Here is a 21,770-nt window from a genome sequence, read left to right on the forward strand (position 1 = left end):
ACGCATTTGATGAAATGCACACAACATCATAACTTGATATGTCTGAAACATTCTGTGAGTAGCAGCGTATTTATGAGCGCATCCGATGCAGATTAGGGGATTGGGGGACATAGTCTATTCACGAAGCAGTTAGAGCAGCTATTTCCTCCAGCATGTTGTTGGAAGACCAAAGCGAAAGTAATATGAAGATTGGGACACACAAAATAATAAATCAAAACATTTGTGGGCTTGCCTGTTTTGCATGTTATTTATGCATTTATACATGTCACATATCAGTTTGCAAACAATTAAAAAAATATATACATGGATTAATAAAGCTGCATACAAACATCGTCTCTTTTTTGTTTTCTTGAGTAAGGCAGCACCAAAACGCAGGTGTTTCAGCCTAGCTCAGTGCTTTCTGTGGTGGTGGGGCAAGCCAGCAGACAATATGGAGCGTTGCGCCGTGATTGGCTCAATGTTCTGTCACTCATGGGGACACTACGTCACCGACAAGTCTAAGGGTAGAGCTAGAAAATTCAAGGCCCTTCGGTGCTGCCATAGAGTTACATTAGAAGTGCCCATCCATGAAGGCTTAAGGTCATTGGCCACAGGTAAAATTATGTCAAATCACATTATATGTGCAGTAGCTTTGATTGAACTGATCATGTCAACATATTTTGCAAAATCTTAGCTAGCAGTCATCATCAGGAAAAGTTGAAAATCTATTGGCCAATCCTTTTTAATCCTTGTCATATGAAGAGAAATAATTAAGATAAATTATAGATAAAAGATATCGGTGCTCATCGGCCATTGGACATAAACATTACACAATCATTTGGAAATTGCAAATTCCACAAGGAATGGTTTGGAAGGAATCAGTGACAGTGGCTAACTGGAAGCATTGCAAAGCAATCACTAGCTTGCTATTCAGTGGAGTGCCTGTGTGGTCCCAAATCTCAGATTAAGGGGCTATTTTCCAAGTTTAAAATGATAAAAATTCAACATTCAACTAAGCATGATTTGTGCAACGCTCAAAACAACTTAACTCGGAACTGAGAAGTCTTGAACTCATTGAAGTCAAGTTAACTGGGAATTCAGGAATAAACAATCTCTGACTGGGAAAATACGCTTGTTTTGAAAGTTGTTTTGAAAGCACCATCAATCCAGATGCCAGACTTTGAAGACAAAATTTGCCCACGAAGGACCGCCTGCACAACAAGGTGAGTCCAAAAATGTAATGTATGCTGCCGCATAAATTATGTAATATGCCAGGGAGATAGTATTACTTTCTTAGCTACAATATACATATGTGTATGTTGTGTAGTAAGATGTTAGTAGCCCATATGCCTCACGTTAATAATTTGGTCTATTTACCCCTCTTAATTTCACCTACTGTTCCATTTGGTGGTGCACATAACCTATAACCTATAACCTATAACCTATAACCTGTTTTAGATAAATGTAATCATTGAATAGTGCAAGATCTTTCATTGTCTGATATATGCCCCCTTTATTTATCCTACGGTTCTGAGTTGGTGTAGAGGTAGAACACTGTAATGTTCTGAATTCTGTCGCTGTACATTTCAAAAGTGCTAAACAAATAGTTATATTAACTACATCCGTCCTAGCTCGCTCATTAATGTCTTAATCGAAATCTTATCCGCTTGTCGTCCCCTTATGCCATAGTTTGTACATCTCAATTGTCATTAGAAACGCCATTTGTTTAAGCAAGTCAGCCATGTTTTTTTTAAAGGCAGTAAATGAGGTTGAATGAACTGTTTCACTGCCAGACAAGGCTCCGCTGATAGCCAGATGTAGCAGTGGTTAGATGTTTGGGCTGCTGTTGGGACAGCTTTATGTAGGCCCTAACAGTTTGTGGGCACCATTCGTCACCGTTATAGGGCAATTAATGTATTGTTAGTGTTGTGTAGTGTCTTTGCTGGCATGCTTCCCACTTAATTTTTTTAGCCTCTCCAAGATTTACATGCTAAAATTGCACAAGTGGTCCTTCATGAAAATCATAAATTGATTTAATGTGAGCATTTTTGGACAATAAACAAATGACTTGCATGGACACTTGGTTTTCGTTATGAATTTTAGTTCATTTGGCATTTGGCAATATGAAAAAAACTCTATGTAACAAATAGTCTAACTCTGAATTGAATTAGAGCTCAAAAAACGCTCTAAGATGTGAAAACGCTCTAAAATGGAACCCAAACCGGCTGCGCGCGTGCACCATCGTGCGCCAACATTTATTTTGTCCCTCCACAGCAAACGCGATCATGACACGCAGTTTAAAATATCAAAACAAACTCTGAACCAATTATATTAATTTGGGGACAGGTCGAAAAGCATTAAACATTTATGGCAATTTAGCTAGTTAGCTTGCACTTGCTAGCTAATTTGTCCTATTAGGTAGCTTGCTGTTGCTAGCTAATTTGTCCTGGGACATAAACATTGAGTTGTTATTTTACCTGAAATGCACAATGGTCCTCTACTCCGCCAATTAATCCACACATAAAACGGTCAACCGAATCGTTTCTAGTCATCACTCTTCCTTCCAGGCTTTTTCTTCTCTTGACTTTATATTGCGATTGGCAACTTTCATAAATTAGGTCCATTACCGCCACTGACCTCAGTCATCTTTCAGTCACCCACGTGGATATAACCATTGAGGAGATGGGAGAAGCAGGACTTGCAGCGCGATCTGCGTCAGAAATAGAACTGATATCTATTTTAGCCCTTGGCAACGCAGGCGCTCGTTGACGCGTGTGAGCAGTGTGGGTTCAACAATTGAATAACATAGATTTCTAAATTTATTTTGCGACGCGAGCGGTGTAGTCAGCCTGTAAGATGTGAGTGCATCGGTCCGTGGGACCCCAAACCGATCCAAAAGTAGCAGGCATCAGCCATAAAATGGATTAAAACGTTTTTATTTTTTATAATAGCCTACTTTCTTTCTACTTTCAGAAAATACGTCATCTTGTGTGACAACCGAGGCGTCTTCTCCTTCAGTGTTGAACTAAGCATGTTACTATGTTGAGTCTTTGATCAACAAGTCATTTTGCATGCCGAACAACCCAGGCAATATCAGTAGCCTACTCAAACTGCGCCCTGCTTTGCGTGCTGACCAATGAGAGTTAGGCCGCATGTTACCTTCAGCAGTCAAATGTTTGTAAAATGGCTTGCGTAATATTAGGCTTTATTAGTTGAGTGACAACCAATGTAATTCGCTAGGTTATAGTTATCAAATGTGCTGTTGAAAATTGTGTTTTACCGGAATAAAGTAGCTTAAGCTACCGCCTGAGAAACGAAACATCTGGCTATAGCCTATCTGCTGATCCGGGCTTAGGCTACATTTGATTTTATTTTGAATATTCAGGTTCACCATAAGCAATAGTATTGGTAGTTTTGCTTTAAACAATCAGTGTAGATGGTAATTTTTAGATATACAGGGTAAAGTTTACAATTTCATAACAAGGATAGAAAAGTTCTCTGTAAAAAAATGGACAAACGGTCTAAACCATTTGATTTTGAGATGGGGTGAAATCCAAAGTTGTGCGCCATGTCATAGCTAATTTAAAATGTATATATATTGATACATGAATAGCTCAAACATTATGATGGTGAATTCAGATCAAAGGTTGGGAGACAAAAAGCAAACATTGGCCCCTTAGCTGAGAGTGTGGTGGTAGATGCCCAGTTTCCCTTATGGCTCAGCTCAGGTGCCTACATACATCACTGACATGTACATCACTCACACACACAATCACACAGAGAGAGAAGTCAGCTCAGACAGACCCAGCTCAGAGAGGCCCAGCTCATGAGCTCCATCAGGAGCAGATATGAATTTAGAATGGAAAATGAATGTGTTTATGCAACAAACGTTAGAGGGAGCCCATGAATCTAGGTACGTATCGAATCGTCTTGAGAGCGGGTTGAGAGCTTCCAAGTTCCTTGGTGTCCACATCACTAAGGGCATATTATGGTCCAAACACACCAACACAATTGTGAAGAGGGCACGACAACACCTATTCCCCCTCAGGAGGCTGAAAAGATTTGGCATGGGACATCAGGTCCTCAAAAACTTCTACTGCTCCATCAAGAGCACCCTGACTGGTTGCATCATCGCTTGGTATGGCAATTGCTCGACATTCGACCACAAGGCGCTACAGAGGATAGTGCGTACAGCTGCAAGTGGTAGCTGACACACACACTGACACACACACACACACATTCCCTCACAGGCTGCTGCTGCTACTCTGTTAATTATCTATGCATAGCCACTTTACCCCTACCCACATGTACATATTACCTCAATTACCTCGACTAACCCGTACCCCTGCACATTGACTCAGTACCGGTACCCCTTGTATATAGTGTAGCGTCGTTATTTTATTGTGTTACTATTTTTCCGTTAGTTTATTTAGCACATTTTTCTTATTTACTAGAGTTTTAACTCTGCATTGTTGGTTAAGGGCTTGTAAGCACTTCACAAATCTGTTGTATTTGGCACATGTAACAAAGAAAATGTTATTTAATTTGAAAAGGAAAGATGCACATCCCTAATGAATCCTAATACAAAACACATCATACTGAGTCTGGGAAGTACAACAAGTTGGAAATTCTCAGGTTCTTCCAGGAGATGTAGTCTACTGTGACATAATGCTGACTGACTGACCCAGGGTGATCAGCCTTTTCAGATGATAGGCCTACTCAACAGTACAGAATACTGTACTTGAAAGATGAGCTGCTGCATAATGTAGGTATGTAGTGGTGAGACGGACAATGTCAGGGTGGGGAGAATGCGACAGAAAATAAGTGCCAGAGATAGCGTGGGGGACGAGAAGTATGCTGCATGTGTTTCGCCTATGAGTGTGTGTGTTGCATGCAAGTGTGTATGCAAACGCATTCCCTGGCAGACCTGTGGGTGCAGAGTTGTGTCCTGACCACTGCTGAGCGTGCCAGACCGGACAGGACACAGAGAGGCAGTGTTCACCACGCATGAGTGATTTAGTTTCAGCGACAGGACAAAACCCCAGTGTCTGGTTTCCCCAAAACAACACAGAACAATGGGTGTCATTTTTGTTCCCACTTTAAATTAAACATACAAAAGTCATTAGCCTAAAAGGCTCTCCTTGCATTATTCAACCAGATCTAAAGTGACAGCATTCCTTCAATTTGAGACATGATATGTTGATAGACTGGCCCATCATTACAGAACTAGTCTACAGAACTAGTCTACACTATAGTTAAATGATATTAGTTATAGCCTCCTGAAAATACAATACATGTACTATACACTAATAATACATAGAATTATTAAATGGTATAGTGAAGGAGATCAATATATTGCTTACGGATGGTTTACAAACACGCCTCTTGAGAACTTCCTTTGCGAAATCAATTATCGATCTCAACTTCCTTAGCATGATCAATTAGGCTATAATCTCAGTCCCATTAGCAGACACATTAGCAGATCTGGAAATACTTTAAGTCATCTGCCTAGGTGTAAAGCAAAACGTTGTACTTGGATGGTTACAATTACTATGTAGTTATGTAATTTTACTATTTAATAAACATCACAATAGCAAAAATGCTTCATTATACTTATGTAGATACAGTTTGGGAAATATTTTCAGTAAATAAAGCATTTTGAATACAATGATACAATAAAAGTGCAATTTTGATAATTATTATCAAACGATAGGGTCTCTTTACATTAAGCATCACTCCGTCAAGGGAAATATTGTATTGTTTCTAACAAAGATGCTGTATCTACATATATTTCAGGATGTTGTGTATCCCTGGAAATAGTCAGAATTAATGTAAATATTGTACTTTTGAAAACTTAGCTTGGCCCAAAAAAGTATTCTCTTGGCACAACTTATGGGTTAAGTTGAGCCAATGGGACAGGGTAAGTTGACCTACAAATTTCTGTACTGAATAAAATATTACCACTAGCTTTTTAAAACCATGTCTATTTACTTCCCAAACACAATTCAACACAATCACAATTTCTTTTTTGTCTTTTAAGCACAATTCGACACAGGCGTAACACCTAACAAACACTTTGTACTTAACAATAAATAATTGAAACATAGGCCAAGACCTGTTGTTACCTCATATTCCAATGATAATGCCTTGAATTATTCCTGGGAAGAAAACACTTAAATTTGCTAAACTTGCCATGGGCTTACCCCATGGCCATTGGCTCAACTTACCCAAGGCAAACATTTTGACGCTAAGGATACACTTATGCTAGGTTTAGGACCTCATAATGAAGCTTAGAGACCCCAACTGATTTATAGAACAATCTAATAGCTGCAATATGTAATTTTTTGGGCAACCATACCAAATTCACATAGAAATGTTAGTTACAGATCTGTCATTTTCAATGAAAGCAAGTCTAAGAAGTGGTAGATATGTTCTATGTGCACTATTTCTATGCTTTCCATAATTAAGTAAAATTTTTGGTCCTTTTACTTTCGGGTTCTCTACACCAGCTTCAAACAGCTGAAAATACAATATCATTAGTTATTGAAAATATATTTCACAGCGGTTTAGATGGTACAATGATTCTCTACACTATGCTTGTTTTCTCACAAACTGAAATTAGGCGAACTATTCAAATTTTTGCAACCAGGAAACGGCAGAGTGATTTCTGCATATTGCACATTTAAAATGATCTACTTTGGTTTAGATGTAAGCATCATGAAACCTCTAACACAATACATTAACTTGACTTGGTGAAAATTAGTTTTTTGAACCTAACTTGTTTACCACTTTCTCCATGTGGTTTCTTCCTTCAGACTCCTTGAAATGATGACCTCTTCTTAAATATTTGGTCAAATGATTAATGTTGCGTATGGTTTCCTAGAAACAATGGTGGCTGAATTTAACCCTTTGGCTCAATTTACCCCACTCCCTCCTACAGTTTTATAGTCCGTAGCCTAAATGGCAAAACTATTCCTGGCCAGGAGGACCGAAACTGTAACAGGTTGGTGGAGAGTACGATACCGATACACCTGCTAAACTTCATAATAATAAACATACCTGGGTGCTCGACGTTGACGGTATCTGCGAATCCTTGCGTTGCTCAGGTGAGATTAATGTTATTTTTTTACTCAAAATGAAAAACTTTCACCTGATTAAAAATATGAAACAAATGGTCTTTGAGAAAGAACACAGCTAATACGCTTCCCGTATGGCTACCTTGGCCACACAGGAAGAAAAGTCTGAAAGGTAATAGAATTGCATAGCATTCCAGCCCAACCAATGGGCAGATGAGTGGGCGGGGCTTTCCGAATTCTAGCCCTTGTATGAAATATTCCCCTTAGAAATTGATTGCAAGTCATTAAGGATGACTTGTATTTGAACTCCTATCTTATTTCAAATTATTTATTCAAACATAAAGGGGAGTTTAAATGTTATTCATCTCCAACCCATAGAACTAGGTTATACAAGCTGAAGGTCACCGGACAGGTTAAGAAATGCCTGTGGAATGTTTGTACAATAAGCAACTAAGTTTCTTACACACCATAACAAAAGGCTAACTACAGTCTTCTTGTCTTTAATTGTAAGATATTACCTTTATTTAATAGGGAAGCCCTTAAGAAATAAGTGTGCATATAATCTGAACATCAATGTCTATTCCCTTGGCACAAAAGGGTTAATGTTCCCCAAGCAGTGCAATGTGGGTTGAAAGTAGCTAATCATTTTTAAGAGCCTTTGCATACTAGAGCTATACAAACTACTTTGTTTCAGTAATGCACGGCCTAGCATCGTTAAGCACACGCTCTATTGCCGAGGACCCAACAATGTTGTTAAACCACTTACAGAGAAAGTAACCATGCAGATGCATGGTCACTCCAGAATACAGCTCTTTTTACTGTTGATCGGTTTTGGGATACTTCCCCTCAGATGACCAGGGGACTTTGTCAGGCAGATCAGAAAGCCCCACTTGGCATTTTAAAATGTTTCCAAGACTGGTTCCAAGGTAAACACAGTCAATGTAGTGACATTACAATTCATGTCCACAGGGTGGCAATTCAGGCCTTGGAACAACAGGTACAAGGGCCAGTATGACTAGCCTTAAAATGGGGGGAATTTCCAGATATGTGGGGTTTCTTAAGAGAAGCCAGCAGCCATTTAAGGGCTCGGTCTTAAAATGTGTTGTGTGTTGTGTTCAATGAATGAGGATTCTACAATCAACCAAAATCACATTCTTAAATACATCTACATCCAAGTGTATTGACAATGGTACAATGTATTGGAAACCACAGGTAAATTAAACATAACCATATATATTTTATTCTCAATACAGCAAAATACAAATTATATTCAGGACAGACTCATAAATCCCATTAGTAACAAGTAATACTTCACAAGAGATTTTAAATTACATGTTATTCCAAGTTTGAATAACAAACTCATAAGAGTACCTTTACTTAATATTGCATCCATAATACATCTGTTATCAATAGTTTAAAACTAACCCAATTAAAACTACTGTACTTTGTATGCTGATGAGGCAGTTAAAAATAAGTACAACATACTGTATAAACTTCTACAACTGCTTAACATACAGACATATCTCAAAAGACATCTCGGATCAATTTCAAAAGGGCTAGAGCTTTCTCACGTGAAGTAGAAACTGAGACGGTTTTCTTATGATCAACTGTACATCTCACACCAACATCCATCCATTCAATCTGATCAACAATATACATTGCATGGATTGAAATGTCTCCATATCAAATACAGAAAAGAAAATATTAGCACTTGATCTAAAGACATCAATGATGATAATGCTTATGACAATGACAGACATTGGTGAAGCAGGAGACAAGGCATACAATACAGTAACAAAAATGATTAATAAACATATTGATATACAGTGTTCAGAGACTCAAGTGTCATCTAACATTTTTTGAAGAAAAAAGCTCAGAAAATGTGCATATAATCTCAAATTGTATTTACAACTTAATTTCAATACAAATGTTAAACTGTAGTAGAAATTTACCCTAAAAGAAATATTTTATATACAATTTGTACATATTTGTATTTAAATAGAGACATGCAAGTGTTAAGTCTTTCTATTGAAGGTCAGAACATTTCATTTTACCCTGGATTTATTCAAGTTATAACTAACTATACTTACATTGAAATATGGTATCAAACAACCCACACAATATCTTCCAAACACTTAAAATAATATTCAGTAAAAGCCAAACAAAGGGAAAAAAAATGGTTGACAAGCTAAAGTGGCAGAAAAACAAATACATATGAGTGAAAGCCTTGTGAAAAATGTTAAAATTATCGTCATCTTTTGTACATCTGAATAGGATGGAACACAAGCCTTGCAGCTGTACTTAAAAGTTTACCAGTGTATGAAGACATGGCTACATGAACACACACACCCAGAAAACTATCTGCGAAAAGTGGCCTCCAGCTTAAGGTATAAAATGGCTTAAGCCATCCATGTTTGGTTACAAAAACAGATGTATACCAGTAAATCAGTGGACAAGCATGAAGCATAAGCTAAAAGCATTGGACATGTGTAAAAAAAACTAAGTTTTGGCCAACAATTAAAAAGTGGAAATTCCTGATTTCAAACTAAAAGCCAAAAAAAATGATTTACAAAGATTTTACTTAAAAAATCCTGCATAGATAAAACATCTTCCATTACTCTGAGTGCAAGAAGAAATAACAGTTTCCCAAAATTAAAGACCAGGGTGCCAATGAGAAAAAGGTACTAGTGTTTCCAGCATGTGTATATTATACATGGGCTAATAGGAAAAAAACTCTTCATCATACAATACCACTCATGCATCAAGTTCACTTTTCTGTTGCCTTGTTGCAAAACTAATGACAATACAAAATAACATAAATATTAGGGCAGTTTACCACTATAGTAGCTCAATCTAACCTGTACCATAAATATAGACCATAGATTACATTTCTATATTTTGTAATACACAAATTACTATTACGCTATGTAGAGAACCCAGGAACCACTTTTAAACATTAAATTAAGTATGACTGTTTCATATTCAATACAAATACTTTGCATTTCAAGCCTAACAATCTGAAAGTGAACAACTTTGAACAGAGCAACTTCTTGGTACATAAATAAAATATATATTGGCCATGTACTTTGTGACTGGAATATAACACTCGTGTACGTACAATTCGATCTATGTATGGCTAATAAGCACCACCAATGTGTATGCTATATAACCTATAAAAAGAATTGTAGTCTTAAAATGCAAGTGCATTCATGTCCTTCCTTGCAGTAAGTATCTGCTTTCGCCAGGCAATTTTTGAAGAAACTATACAAATAATTACATTGTGTTTCCAGGATAACATTTGCAATACCAACCACACCCTGCTGCGCCTTAGAAAAATACAGCAACCCTTTCCGGTACAAACCTATAAGGAATCAAATAGAATAATAACACCTTGTTTAGAAATGAATGATCTCTCTGGGCAATTCATCCAACAAAAAAACCTTGCAACTACAGTCAAATTAGATTTCATAGGAAGAACTCATTGACAAATAGGAAATGGTTCTTCAGAACGATGAAAGTAACTTAAACAAAATCAATTGAATGGTGTATCACAGGCGAACGCCAAATGTGATCATCTGTGCGCTACCTCCCCTTCAAATGGCAACTGTTAAGAGTAATGTGTGCATGCGTCAGTGATATCTGTCAGGCAAACCAAGCTCTCGGTCACTTCACACACCATCAAGACTGTCTTCAACCCACTGATCACAGCTAGAGTCCAGTACTATTCCAAAAAGTCACGTTTGGAAGCCTGAAATAACTCTTAAAATGTCTCCAAATTTGATTTGAAACATTTGATTTGATCAAACCATTTAAATCCCCAACAACTTTGCTGGATCTGCATTTCAACACATGGTATATTCTAGTTTCCTGTAGATCAGATACAAGGCACAAAAAAAGATAAGAGACAAACCTTAGTTTTAAAGCACCTTTGGTTTGAAGGAAGTACTTTGGTAAAAAAAAAAAAATCGATATATAAATAAAAGCCAAATGTGAATAATGTGCTTATAGCCTATAGAATTGTGTATTTCATCTAAAATAATTCTGCAAAAGCGTTGTGCCAAATAGAACAATGACTTTCTTTTGCACAACCCAAAGATATGACAAAGACCACTAATAGTGGATTTGCTAGTATGTACAGGTAGCTTAATCCTCCTCCCCCGTGGGATAGTCGTAGGTCTAAGATGCTCAATATCGCTCAGTGTTTTTGGCAAGCTGGTGTAGAAAATGGACACAGTGTTATAGTTCATGTGTGCATGGAGGGGCAGCGGGAATGGGGGGGTTATAGCATCCTTCAGGGAATGAGCTTAGCGTCCAGCCGCAACCAGTGTAGGCCCTGCCGTGTGAAGCGCACCAGTTCAGTCATGCTGCTGGTGTTGAAGATCAGAGGGCCCATCACCTTGTCCAGCTCCGTGAAGAACTCTGCAAAATAGACAGGTCACAGCCAGGGTAAGCAAGGTAAACACTTAAGTCAGAGACCTCTTGCCTAGGAATGGCTTGCCAGCTCAACACTTACAGAGTTAGTTTCAATCTAATAGTAGTATTCCATTTTTTTTAATCTAACGTCTTAAAACAAGCACTAGATAGGATATTGATACCTTGGAAGTTGGGCTAATACTGCCATATGCATTCTATATAGGAGACCCCCCTGTCTAGTTTCTTCTTGTGCTGATGAAGCTGATAAGAGGGAGTGAGTCAGGTACCTTTCTGCTCTTTGGCCAGCTGCTCTGCTTGGTCCCACACCTCGGTGGCATAGAGGAAGTTGGAGGTGACCTGGACGTAGCTGGCAGCCATCTGGTGGATGCGTTGGGGAATGGTGACCGAGGAGCTGCCGCTGGATGTGCCTGACGAGTAGCTACCGGTACTACCTGGGGACAGCTTGGGAGAGACTGGAGAGGGCATGCCAGCCGCTTTACTGAAAGACAAAGGTAGATGCAGATGGATGGTAAGAGGAGAATCACAACCGCTCAAAACAAGATTTTTCCACCATGATTCAGCATTACGTCTGGACCATTAATTGATGACTCTGACTTCCTCACAAGTGACATACATTTAAGAAGACTGTTGGTCTCAAGACAGCATACAACAACGAAAATGTCTTACTTTCCCATTCCAGGAGAGGGCGCTTGGGTGTTACTCAAGGAATTCTGAAAAACGCAAATTGAAATGCAGAATAAACACGAGCAATTTGCTATAAACAAATAAACATAAGCAATGCAACAAGAATGTCTGTCATTCTTCTGATTCTTCTGGTACAACTCTGAACTTGTACCAAGGAAAATAAATTACCTTCAGGTGCTCCGTGAGTGTTTTAGAGTATTTCAGTGCACTCTCCTTCCTCAGCTTGAACAGTCGCAGGTAGAGGAGGGACTGGCATCGCAGGCTGGAGTGGGAGGGAGGGAGGGATGAATGAACTTTAGCAGAGTGACTCAATGAGCAGTGGCACAATGACACTAAAGTCCATACACGCTCTAAATGGAATCTATTGAGTGATGAGTCAGAACACCTACCACAACACGGCTAACCGTTTGTCTGCTGACGTAGCGTCTGGGGCCATGTAGCTCTTTAACTTCATAGTGTACCTAAGACATACACACAGACGGAGACAGAGAGAGAAAGAGAGTGAGAGACTAATGACTGGTTCTCAGTAGGTCTGTCTGGCAATGCCACACAAGCACTCTTAAGAGGTTTCAAAGTATTATGGTATACTGTCAATTCAGTTAATTATTTGTCCATTTGTGCAATTTTGGGTCTATGGTGTCTTTATGAAAGGTAATTGCTACTATGAAGATAATTTCTATTTGATATCAAATTTTATTGGTCACATACACATATTTAGCAGATGTTATTGCAGATGTAGCGGAATGCTTGTAAAACAAAATAATGGAAAGTTGCTTTGGAGCTAGAAGCAGAGCTGATATCATGTTGAAAATATGTTAAAACATGTCGTAAAGAAGTTGTCAAGAAATACAGCCATTTGTTCTTACTTGATGAGCTCCACGGTCTCGGCATACATGGGGAAGGGGGACTTAGCCTCCTGAGCACTCTTCTCCAGTGCGTTTCCGCACTCAATAAAGGACACCACAGCATCCAGGTAGTACACAGCCTTCTCAAACCGGTCCATCTGCACACAGCAGCAACACACATTAGGAAAACTGTCTCTTATGCAAACTGTAGACAGTAGACAGTTAGTAGCAAGGGGAACGCTTCATGACCAATGCTTGTTGTGAAAGCAATGTTGTAATAAACATGGCAGACTTAAAATGTCATGAGTATTATGTAGATTTTTAATACAAATATTTGATGGTTTCCCTGGATACTTTAGAATAGGACTAGACAGGATCCAGTCTCCCAATAAGAACAGTGAGATACCTAAGTGTATCTGATGATAATCCCCAGGTGAATTATTGATACCAAGTGTGGACAATTATAGCTCATCTAGCTGCTCCACTTTCAGTAGCCAGAGGACCCAAAAAGATGATGCAGAAGCACTGAACAGTAAAACCATTAAACTGTTCAATTCCAGAGAGTGTGTCCAAAATAATGACTAAAGTCCCTAGCTTTTCGTGCAAAACAGTTGTCATACTCTAGGCCCTCATATTCAACTCTGGATCTCAAAGCCAGTTCCACTGCTTTTTTCCCCTCCATTATTTCCCTCTAAATCAGGGACTGACTTGGACCTGGGACACCAGGTGGGTGCAATTACTTATCAGGTAGAACAAAAACAAAAACCAGCAGGCTCCGGACCTTGTAGGGTAAGAGTTGAATGCCCCTGCTCTAGGGTGTCCAAACAAAAACGCATCTTTTGACCAATGGGTCAATTATGTTATGTTTACATTTTCAAAGCCTTTCACATTTAATTCAGCTCGTGTCATGTTAATTTTGCTTTTTGCGACCAACAGAAACAACGTTGAAGATGACGACCACAAATTGTAAAACCTTCAAAAGTTGTTACAAGAAACCCACACCGCTATGTCAGAGCTCAGTGCTTATTATCGGATGTATTAGGTTACAAAATCCGACTTTTTGGATATAATGCTAAGTTAGAGAAAGAACCCACTGAACAATTCAGAACGTGAATAGTCATATTTGTCTTGGTAAAATAAGGAAATTACATTTCATCAACCAAAGAGCATTTTCACCCCTACATGCTCTTGTTTCACATTAGAGCTAACACAACCGTTTCTTACCAGTGCATCTGCATTGTGTTTAAGTTTCTTGGCCTGTTGTAAGTAGTGATCCGCAGAGTGAACCCTGAAAAAGAACAGGTTCACCAGTCAGTTATTGCATTCATTTCTTGTATGCCCAATCTTAGAAAAATAACATACAAATGTTCCCAATACTCTCCAAACAACTATGCGCAAGGTTTCTTCCACTGAGCTTTTAACTGGTAATGTATGTCATCTCTGTTTTACACTGGCACATCCATTCCCCATATCCCAGGCAACCCTATCCCCGCAGCTCTACATGCTGACTGGCAGTGGGTTATCCACAGTGGAGAGAAGGCTCTTCTTACCTGTCCTCAAACAGCAGTTTTGATCTCAGGGACTTTGAGCCGTCCGAGGAGAGCCGTGGCACAGCAAGCTTGTTATCAGAGCCCTTTGAGGATTTCTCCTGCGGAGAGACAGCAAAGTTTATAATCCTATTCCTACGTGGGCTATTTTATGTGACGATGTGATGGGAATAACAAATCATGCAGTGGTGAAAGTGGTGAGCTACAAATGTTATATTTGTGTCCTTCCCAAATGTATTTGCAGTCGGTGGACATTGTGTGACACTTGAGCCAGAATAATGCTCAGTGCAGCTGGTAAAGGGCACCCTAGTAGTGTGTGTGTGTGTGTGTGTGTGTGTGTGTGTGTGTGTGTGTGTGTGTACACGAGTTTGGATAAAATGGTGTCATAAGTAGAGCATGACAGTGTGCAGCCCACATAGACGGACAGGCAGACTAGACTGACACACCCACATACCTTGCCCTCCCGGCTGCTCCTGCCCTGCTTGTCCTCGCCCTTCCTGTGTTTGGAGGTGGAGCTGCTCTTGGTGCTGTGGCCTCCCTCCTTGCCGCTGCTGGCTCCGCTGGACAGGGAGGTGGAAGACTGGCTGACCGTCCGCTTGCGGCTCTGGTGCTCTGCCTTGGGTGTTCTCTGCAGCCCTCCTGACCCTGATATGGAGGGAGAGGGCACCGGCTCTTCCTTCACCTTGGCCTCCATTGCCCTCTTAGACCTGGTGTGGGTGGTTTTCAATGTTAGCATTCAATGTTCATGTTGGGTTGCAGAAGTTAAGTATGTGATGGTATGGTTTGAATAAAAAGTCACTCACTCTTTGCTGCTGTTCTTGTGATGAGATGAGGATTTGTCTTCAAGTCTGGACTTCTTGCTATCAGGCTTGGCGCTCTCGTCATCATTCTAAAGTGAATAACAGGGGAAAGAAAAGGATGATTTATTGTGGGTGCATTTGAAAGGCAGGTAAGGAATGGGGTCCTTGGTATGTGACTGGGTATCAACTGAACATGAAATATCACATTCTATTCTATAGCTCATAAACATTAGGAAGATGGTCAAAATGTATTGACATTCAAGCTTAACCCAAAAGACTCTAAGCCCTGTCTAAGCCGGGGAGGGGGGGGTTGTTTTGAGAAGGTCATACCAAGGATAATTTAGCCATTTGATTTGGAATTGTAAGATCCCTTGTATAACGTATAAAAATATATAAGTATAAAAATTATATTTGGCATTACTGCTATTAGCCCATACAAACACATTGAATAACAGATTCACGACAAGTTTGTTCCAAAGTGTCTATCCAATATCAGAGATAATAAATCCTGATCTCATTTTTATTACATGTTTTAAATCACTTATTTGTGTCACTAAACAGTCTCCATATATTACTTCCATACATTTTTTGACTGGTTTTTGCCTTACATGGTGACATCACCATGCGGTAAGTTAGTTAGATGAATAAGATCGAGTTCCAAACCTCAGCCAATAAGGCTAATTTTCAGTTTTCCTCTTCCCACTCAGACCACTCCCAAACAGTCCTGGTAAAATTATTGCTTGAGAAATTGGTCTTTGCTAAGAAACTATTTTTGTTTTCAATTAAAATAGTCAAATTAAACAATCACAGTAAGGTACCTAAGGGTGTATTTATACTTGGTCCCTTTCAGCTAATTTGTGAACTCTGTGCAGTTCGCTTAATTTTTTTGTGCAGTGTGAACACTCCAAAGTAACTCAGACCCCCCAAAAGAGCCCCCGAAGCGAACTGAGACCATCTTGATAGGTGGTCTGTGTTTGGTTCGCTTGACTGCAGTCCGGTTCCCCTTTTAAGGGAAATGTGAACACAAAGCTCCCCAGGTTCCCTTGTCATTATTCCTGCACCACACACTTGACTACTGCAACACCTTTTCCCCTGCCATAAGCCCTGGCATTGTGCCACAAAAGAGAGAAGATGATGTGCAGGTTCATGGAGAAAAAGAACGTGGCCTTTTTGGATAAAGATTAGCGATTTTCAAGGATGCACAGAAATGCAAAAATATGTTTTGTACTGGTACAATGTTCAGATTATTGTTGCAATATGTGATCTATAGGCTAAGAGAGCTTCATAAACGGTTTATCTGATTTGAATACTTTGAGACGACAACATTTGGTGAGAATCACAACATAGGGTACAAAATCAAGGTCCTTGCAATCCGGAATCCTTGGGACATCCCAACTCTGACTTTATCCTATTGAAGTTTACCCATGTAAATGTTAAGGTAAGAGTTAAGGTTAGGTAAGGGTTCATGTTAGGATTTCAGGTATGGACGTCCGAAGGAGCCCGGATAGCACTAACCACAAACCTACATTCAATTAAAGCATTATTTAATCTGCATTATTCGTCTGCTATTTATTCTGTTACCAATGATTTTCAGCTGTTCGAAGTTGGTGTAGAAAACCAAAAGTAAAAGACTCAAAAACTAAACATAACGGGAAGCATAGAAATACCGCACATAGAAAAAGATCCGACTTGCTTTCAAACGAGAATGGCAGATCTATAACTCACATTTGTATGTGAATTTGGTAGGGTCGCCCAAAAGGTTACATATTACCACTTTAAAGGATAACAATTAAATAATTCAACCTCATATTCATCATCTCCAGCATCATTTGTATGTTTTGTAGTAAAAAATATACAGGAAGATAAGTGTTTCCAATGACATCATCAACCAATTAATAGACAATTAGTAGGCAATTTCTACTCATAATTGGTTAAAATCACATGATGCACACTGATTGGAATCTTCCTCTCTTTTTTTACTACAAAACATAGAAACGCTCCATTTTCACATATGTTGATGTTAGTTAGGGTGGTGCTGGAGATGACTATGAAGTAGAAAAATTGTGAAATGTCCCTTTTACTAAATGCAGTCTACACTATATATGCACACACAAAATGATGTGGACACCCCTTCAAGCTAGTTGATCCGGCTATACACCCATGGCTAACAGGTGTATAAAATCAAGCACACAGCCGTGCAATCTCCATAGACAAAAATTGGCAGTAGAATGGCCTGAAGAGCTCAGTGACTTTCAACGTGGCATCGTCATAGGATGCCCCCTTTCCAACAAGTTAGTTGGTCAAATTTCTGCCCTTCTAGGGCTGCCCAGGTCAACTGTAAGTGCGTTATTGCGAAGTGAAAACGTCTAGGAGCAACAACAGCTCAGCCGCAAAGTGGTAGGCCACACAAGCTCACAGAACGGGACCGCCGACTGCTGAAGAGCGTAAAAATTGTCTGTCCTTGGTTGCAACACTCAGTACAGAGTTCCTAACTGCCTCTGGTGGCAACGTCAGCACAAGAACTGTTAGTCTGGAGCTTCATGAAATGGGTTTCCATGGCCGAGCAGCCGAACACATGTGCAATGCCAAGCGTTGGCTGGAGTGGCCTAAAGCTCACCGCCATTGGACTTTGGAGCAGAAGAAACGCGTTCTCTGGAGTGATGAATCACGCTTCACCATCTGCCAGTTCGATGGACGAATCTGGGTTTGGCGGATGCCAGGAGAACGCTACCTGCCCCTATGCATATAATGACATTCTAGACAATTCTGTGCTTCCAACTTTGTTACAACAGTTTGGGGAAGGCCCTTTCCTGTTTCAGCATGACAATGCCACCACCGTGCCCAACATGCAAGTAGGTATATCTAGCTGTCTGATAACACATTCTGATGGAAGGGCTTGTCCTGCACTTTGTAAAAACCCAGAGTGCATTGCGTGAATGTTGGAAAAAGATCTTGGTTCCTTTCTAAACATAGCAATGTGAATGTAAACCATACTCGGACCACAAAATAGGTGAAATAGTGAACTGGCAAAAGCATTGAGTCCTCATTCAAATGCAAGGGCAGTGTGAATACAAAGAACTGAGTTCTTTTGCTATTTTTTTACCCCAGAGTTCACTTTAAAAGTACAGATATCGGTCCTCGTTAAAAAGGACTATGTGAAAACACCCCAATGGTTACCCAGAAATTATTTGAGATTGAGATAAAAACAGCTGGATTGAAAATGTAACAGACCCTGTCATAACAATCTTTTTCACCAATGTGAATTGTAAAGTCCTAACATGGCATGAATAGCAGTGTGCTGTGGCAGGCCATACCTTGTGTTTCCTCTTGCCCTTACCGGAGCTCTTCTCAGAGGGCTGCTTCTGGAAGTCCTTGTCTCTGTCCAGGGAGCAGTCCCTCTCTACTTTGGGCTCTAGCAGGTCTTTGTAGGGCCGTCCAGGAATGCGGGAGAGCAAGCTCAGGTCGATCTTCACCATGAGCACCTGCTGCTGCCTGATGGGAAAGCGGTCATCCGGATCGCTGAGAGGAGAGAGCAGTTCCTTCTCTTCCATAGGAGAGAACACACACACTGGAGTCCTGATGCTCTCTGTGTACTTGGGGGTCTGAGACGACGAGGGAATGCTGTCGTTCTCCTCCGATTCTGAGGAGGAAGAGTCCGTGTCCACAAACTCCCGGGACTTCTGGGAAGTCTTGGTGGGCGCCTTGCTCTTTCGCTTGTCCACAGCCGGTCTGGGTGAGGACTTGGGCTCCTTCTTGATGTTTGGTTTGCGGGAGCCCTTGGTGGCGGCCTTGGGCCGATGGGGAGGGATCTCAGGAGCGGGTTCACTCTCAACCCTCAGCCCCCCCTTTGGCTCCTCCACCACCGGTGGCTTCTCAGACTTTTTCGGCTGTTTTTTACCCACTGTTCTGCGCTGGCCCGGGCCACCCTCACTCTGAGCGGGAGATTTCTGCCGGCCACGGCCGCTCTCTGAGCCCTTCTGTGCTGCCCTCAGGTCCCTGCTAGGTGTGGGTGCCCCTGAGTCTTTAGACCCGCCCTGCCCACTGTAGCCACGACCTGAGCTCTGATCCCGCCCCTCCTTCTTGTACTTGGTGGATACATTACTGTCCACTGGGGAGGCCGGGGAAAACTGCTTGGCTTTCTTAAACCAGTTGTCCAACTGCCATTTATTGGCTGTGGCTGGTTCAGGCTGTGGGGAGAAGTGTAGAAATTGGGACTGGGATCTACTACATCATATTCTGCATGCCTTATCAGGTCAAGTGCCAGAAGGTAAACAGTACTGACAAGTGACAACACTTGGTTATAATACAATAATGTAATAACTGGTCCAGAAGATAGTAGGTGAAAAGGAAAACTAGGCCTACCTCTGGTGATGCCGGGCGAGGGGGCTCATTGGCCTCGCTATCCGTGGAGCTGCTCTCGCTCTCGCTGTCCGACCCCGAACTGCTCTCTGAGCCACTGTGACTGCTGGAGTCGTCCCGCGAGTGCACCGCTCCCTCGCTGTTATTACTGTTGTTACTGTGGGAAAGAGACAGGGATACGCAGTAAGTTAGTGGACAGTAGGCCAGGGCCGTTCATGTGAAGGCATCCTCAGTTAGTAGTTACACACGGAAATAGCTAGCTATTCTTATAGTATTTATTTTCAGTTCTGAGGGGGGTAAATCGTATCAAGAACTTGAGCTCCAATGAGTCGCAGTCTGAGAGACCAGTAAGGCCACTACCTTGCTGATGCGTTTCTGGAGGCGTTTTTGGCCGAGTCCTGTTCTCCATCACTGTCCTCATCACTGCTGAGCTTCAGGTCATCTTCCAGCAAAACATTACTGGAACATTACAAGGCCGTGGAAGTTACACATTAACAACACATATGGCTTCATTACCACACAAACAACTACAGTGAGAACTAAGCAATATGGCTCCTATCCTGTGTCCCTCAATGTTTGTGGATACTCTGTCAACTGTGTCACGATCATTAAGCAGCTAGCCATAATGTTCTTAAGAGATTTACAGGGTGAAGGGACACTCACTTGGCCTGATCTCCATCGCATGGCGCTGCCTTGGACTGGTGACTGCTCGACGTCTTGGTTGGTCTCTCTGGAGGTGAGGAAGGGTGAGAAGAGAACTCATTACCATTATGACAATGGTGAAATCAACCTGCATCCAGAGGTTCAAAATGTGTGAGACTTGAATGTAAAGTGCTGGGAAATACTTACTGTGTGCACCAGGAAAACTTGCGTGCTGAGTGTCCTAAAAACATGGTCAAGATATTTTTTGTTTATACAAAGACATTACATGCCCTTATAAGTTCAACCACACTGCTCATTATTACAAAACAGCAAATTTTTGATTATGGTAGTGTTTAACTATATGGCATTTTCTTTATATTTCACTGAAAATACATATTGCTTTGTTGTACTTTTCACACTCTCTCTTGCAAAGTCATCTATTCAGCCGGCAAAATGTTTTGACTAGTCATTGGTACAATAAGATACTTTTTTTTTGTAATGGATGTCTGAATAGCATTTGTTAGGCCTACAAAACAGTACCAGTCAAACGTTTGGACACACCTACTCATTCCAGGGATTTTCCTTATTCTTACTATTTTCTACATTGTAGAATAATAGTGAAGACATCAAAACTATGAAGTAACACATATGGAATCATGTAGTAACCAAGAAAGTAGTAATTCTTCAAAGTAGCCACCGTTTGCCTTGATGACAGCTTTGAACACGCTTCGCATTCTCTCAACCAGCTTCATGAGGAATGCTTTGTCAACAGTCTTGAAGGAGTTCCCACATATGCTGAGCACTTGTTGGCTGTTTTTCCTTCACTCTATGGTCTAACTCGTCCTAAACCATCTCAAATGGGTTGAATTCAGGTGATTGTGGAGGCCAGGTCATCTGATGCAGCACTCCATCACTCTCCTTGGTTAAATAGCCCTTAGCCAGCCTGGAGGTGTGTTTTGGGTCATTTTCCTGTTTGAAAAACAAATGATAGTCCCACTATGCACAAACCAGATGGGATGGCATATCACTGCAGAATGCTGTGGCAGCCAAGCTGGTTAAGTGTGCCTTCAATTCTAAATAAGTCATAGACAGGGTCACCAGCAAAGCACCCCCACACCACCTCCTCCATACTTCACAGTGGGAACCACACATGCAGAGATCATCCTTTTACCTACTCTGCGTCTCACAAAGACACAGTGGTTGGAACCAAAACATCTCAAATTCAAAGGACATATTTCCACCGGTCTAATGTCCATTGCTCATGTGTCTTGGCCCAAGCAAGTCTCTTCTTCTTATTGGTGTCCTTTATTAGTGGTTTCTTTGCAGCAATTCGACCATGAAGGCCTGATTCACACAGTCTCCTCTGAAAAGTTGATGTTGAGATGCCAGATTGACTGACCATCC

General features: G+C 40.7%; 2 protein-coding genes across 4 annotated transcripts in view; both read right to left on the reverse strand.

The window, feature by feature from the left end:
* shroom1 (shroom family member 1) overlaps positions 1 to 7,198 on the reverse strand; it is a 37,150-nt gene extending 29,952 nt beyond the window's left edge. For both annotated transcript variants that reach the window (XM_038978106.1, XM_038978097.1), the window contains exon 1: positions 7,039 to 7,198. The gene's annotated coding sequence lies outside the window, so the exon portion shown is untranslated. The remainder of the gene's footprint in view (positions 1 to 7,038) is intronic.
* A 1,070-nt stretch (positions 7,199 to 8,268) lies between these two features.
* aff4 (AF4/FMR2 family, member 4) overlaps positions 8,269 to 21,770 on the reverse strand; it is a 39,401-nt gene continuing 25,899 nt past the window's right edge. For both annotated transcript variants that reach the window (XM_038978126.1, XM_038978117.1), the window contains exons 6-20: positions 20,574 to 20,607; positions 20,388 to 20,454; positions 20,085 to 20,183; positions 19,728 to 19,881; positions 18,680 to 19,552; positions 15,369 to 15,454; positions 15,020 to 15,272; positions 14,569 to 14,666; positions 14,243 to 14,306; positions 13,040 to 13,176; positions 12,563 to 12,634; positions 12,342 to 12,435; positions 12,156 to 12,199; positions 11,756 to 11,967; positions 8,269 to 11,474 (exon numbers count right to left, since the gene is read on the reverse strand). In XM_038978126.1, coding sequence (XP_038834054.1) covers positions 11,347 to 11,474; positions 11,756 to 11,967; positions 12,156 to 12,199; positions 12,342 to 12,435; positions 12,563 to 12,634; positions 13,040 to 13,176; positions 14,243 to 14,306; positions 14,569 to 14,666; positions 15,020 to 15,272; positions 15,369 to 15,454; positions 18,680 to 19,552; positions 19,728 to 19,881; positions 20,085 to 20,183; positions 20,388 to 20,454; positions 20,574 to 20,607 — 2,415 coding nt within the window. In that variant the 3' untranslated portion in view covers positions 8,269 to 11,346. The remainder of the gene's footprint in view (positions 11,475 to 11,755; positions 11,968 to 12,155; positions 12,200 to 12,341; positions 12,436 to 12,562; positions 12,635 to 13,039; positions 13,177 to 14,242; positions 14,307 to 14,568; positions 14,667 to 15,019; positions 15,273 to 15,368; positions 15,455 to 18,679; positions 19,553 to 19,727; positions 19,882 to 20,084; positions 20,184 to 20,387; positions 20,455 to 20,573; positions 20,608 to 21,770) is intronic.

The sequence above is a fragment of the Salvelinus namaycush genome, chromosome 3, assembly GCF_016432855.1.
Source record: "Salvelinus namaycush isolate Seneca chromosome 3, SaNama_1.0, whole genome shotgun sequence".
Taxonomy (NCBI): Eukaryota; Metazoa; Chordata; class Actinopteri; order Salmoniformes; family Salmonidae; genus Salvelinus; species Salvelinus namaycush.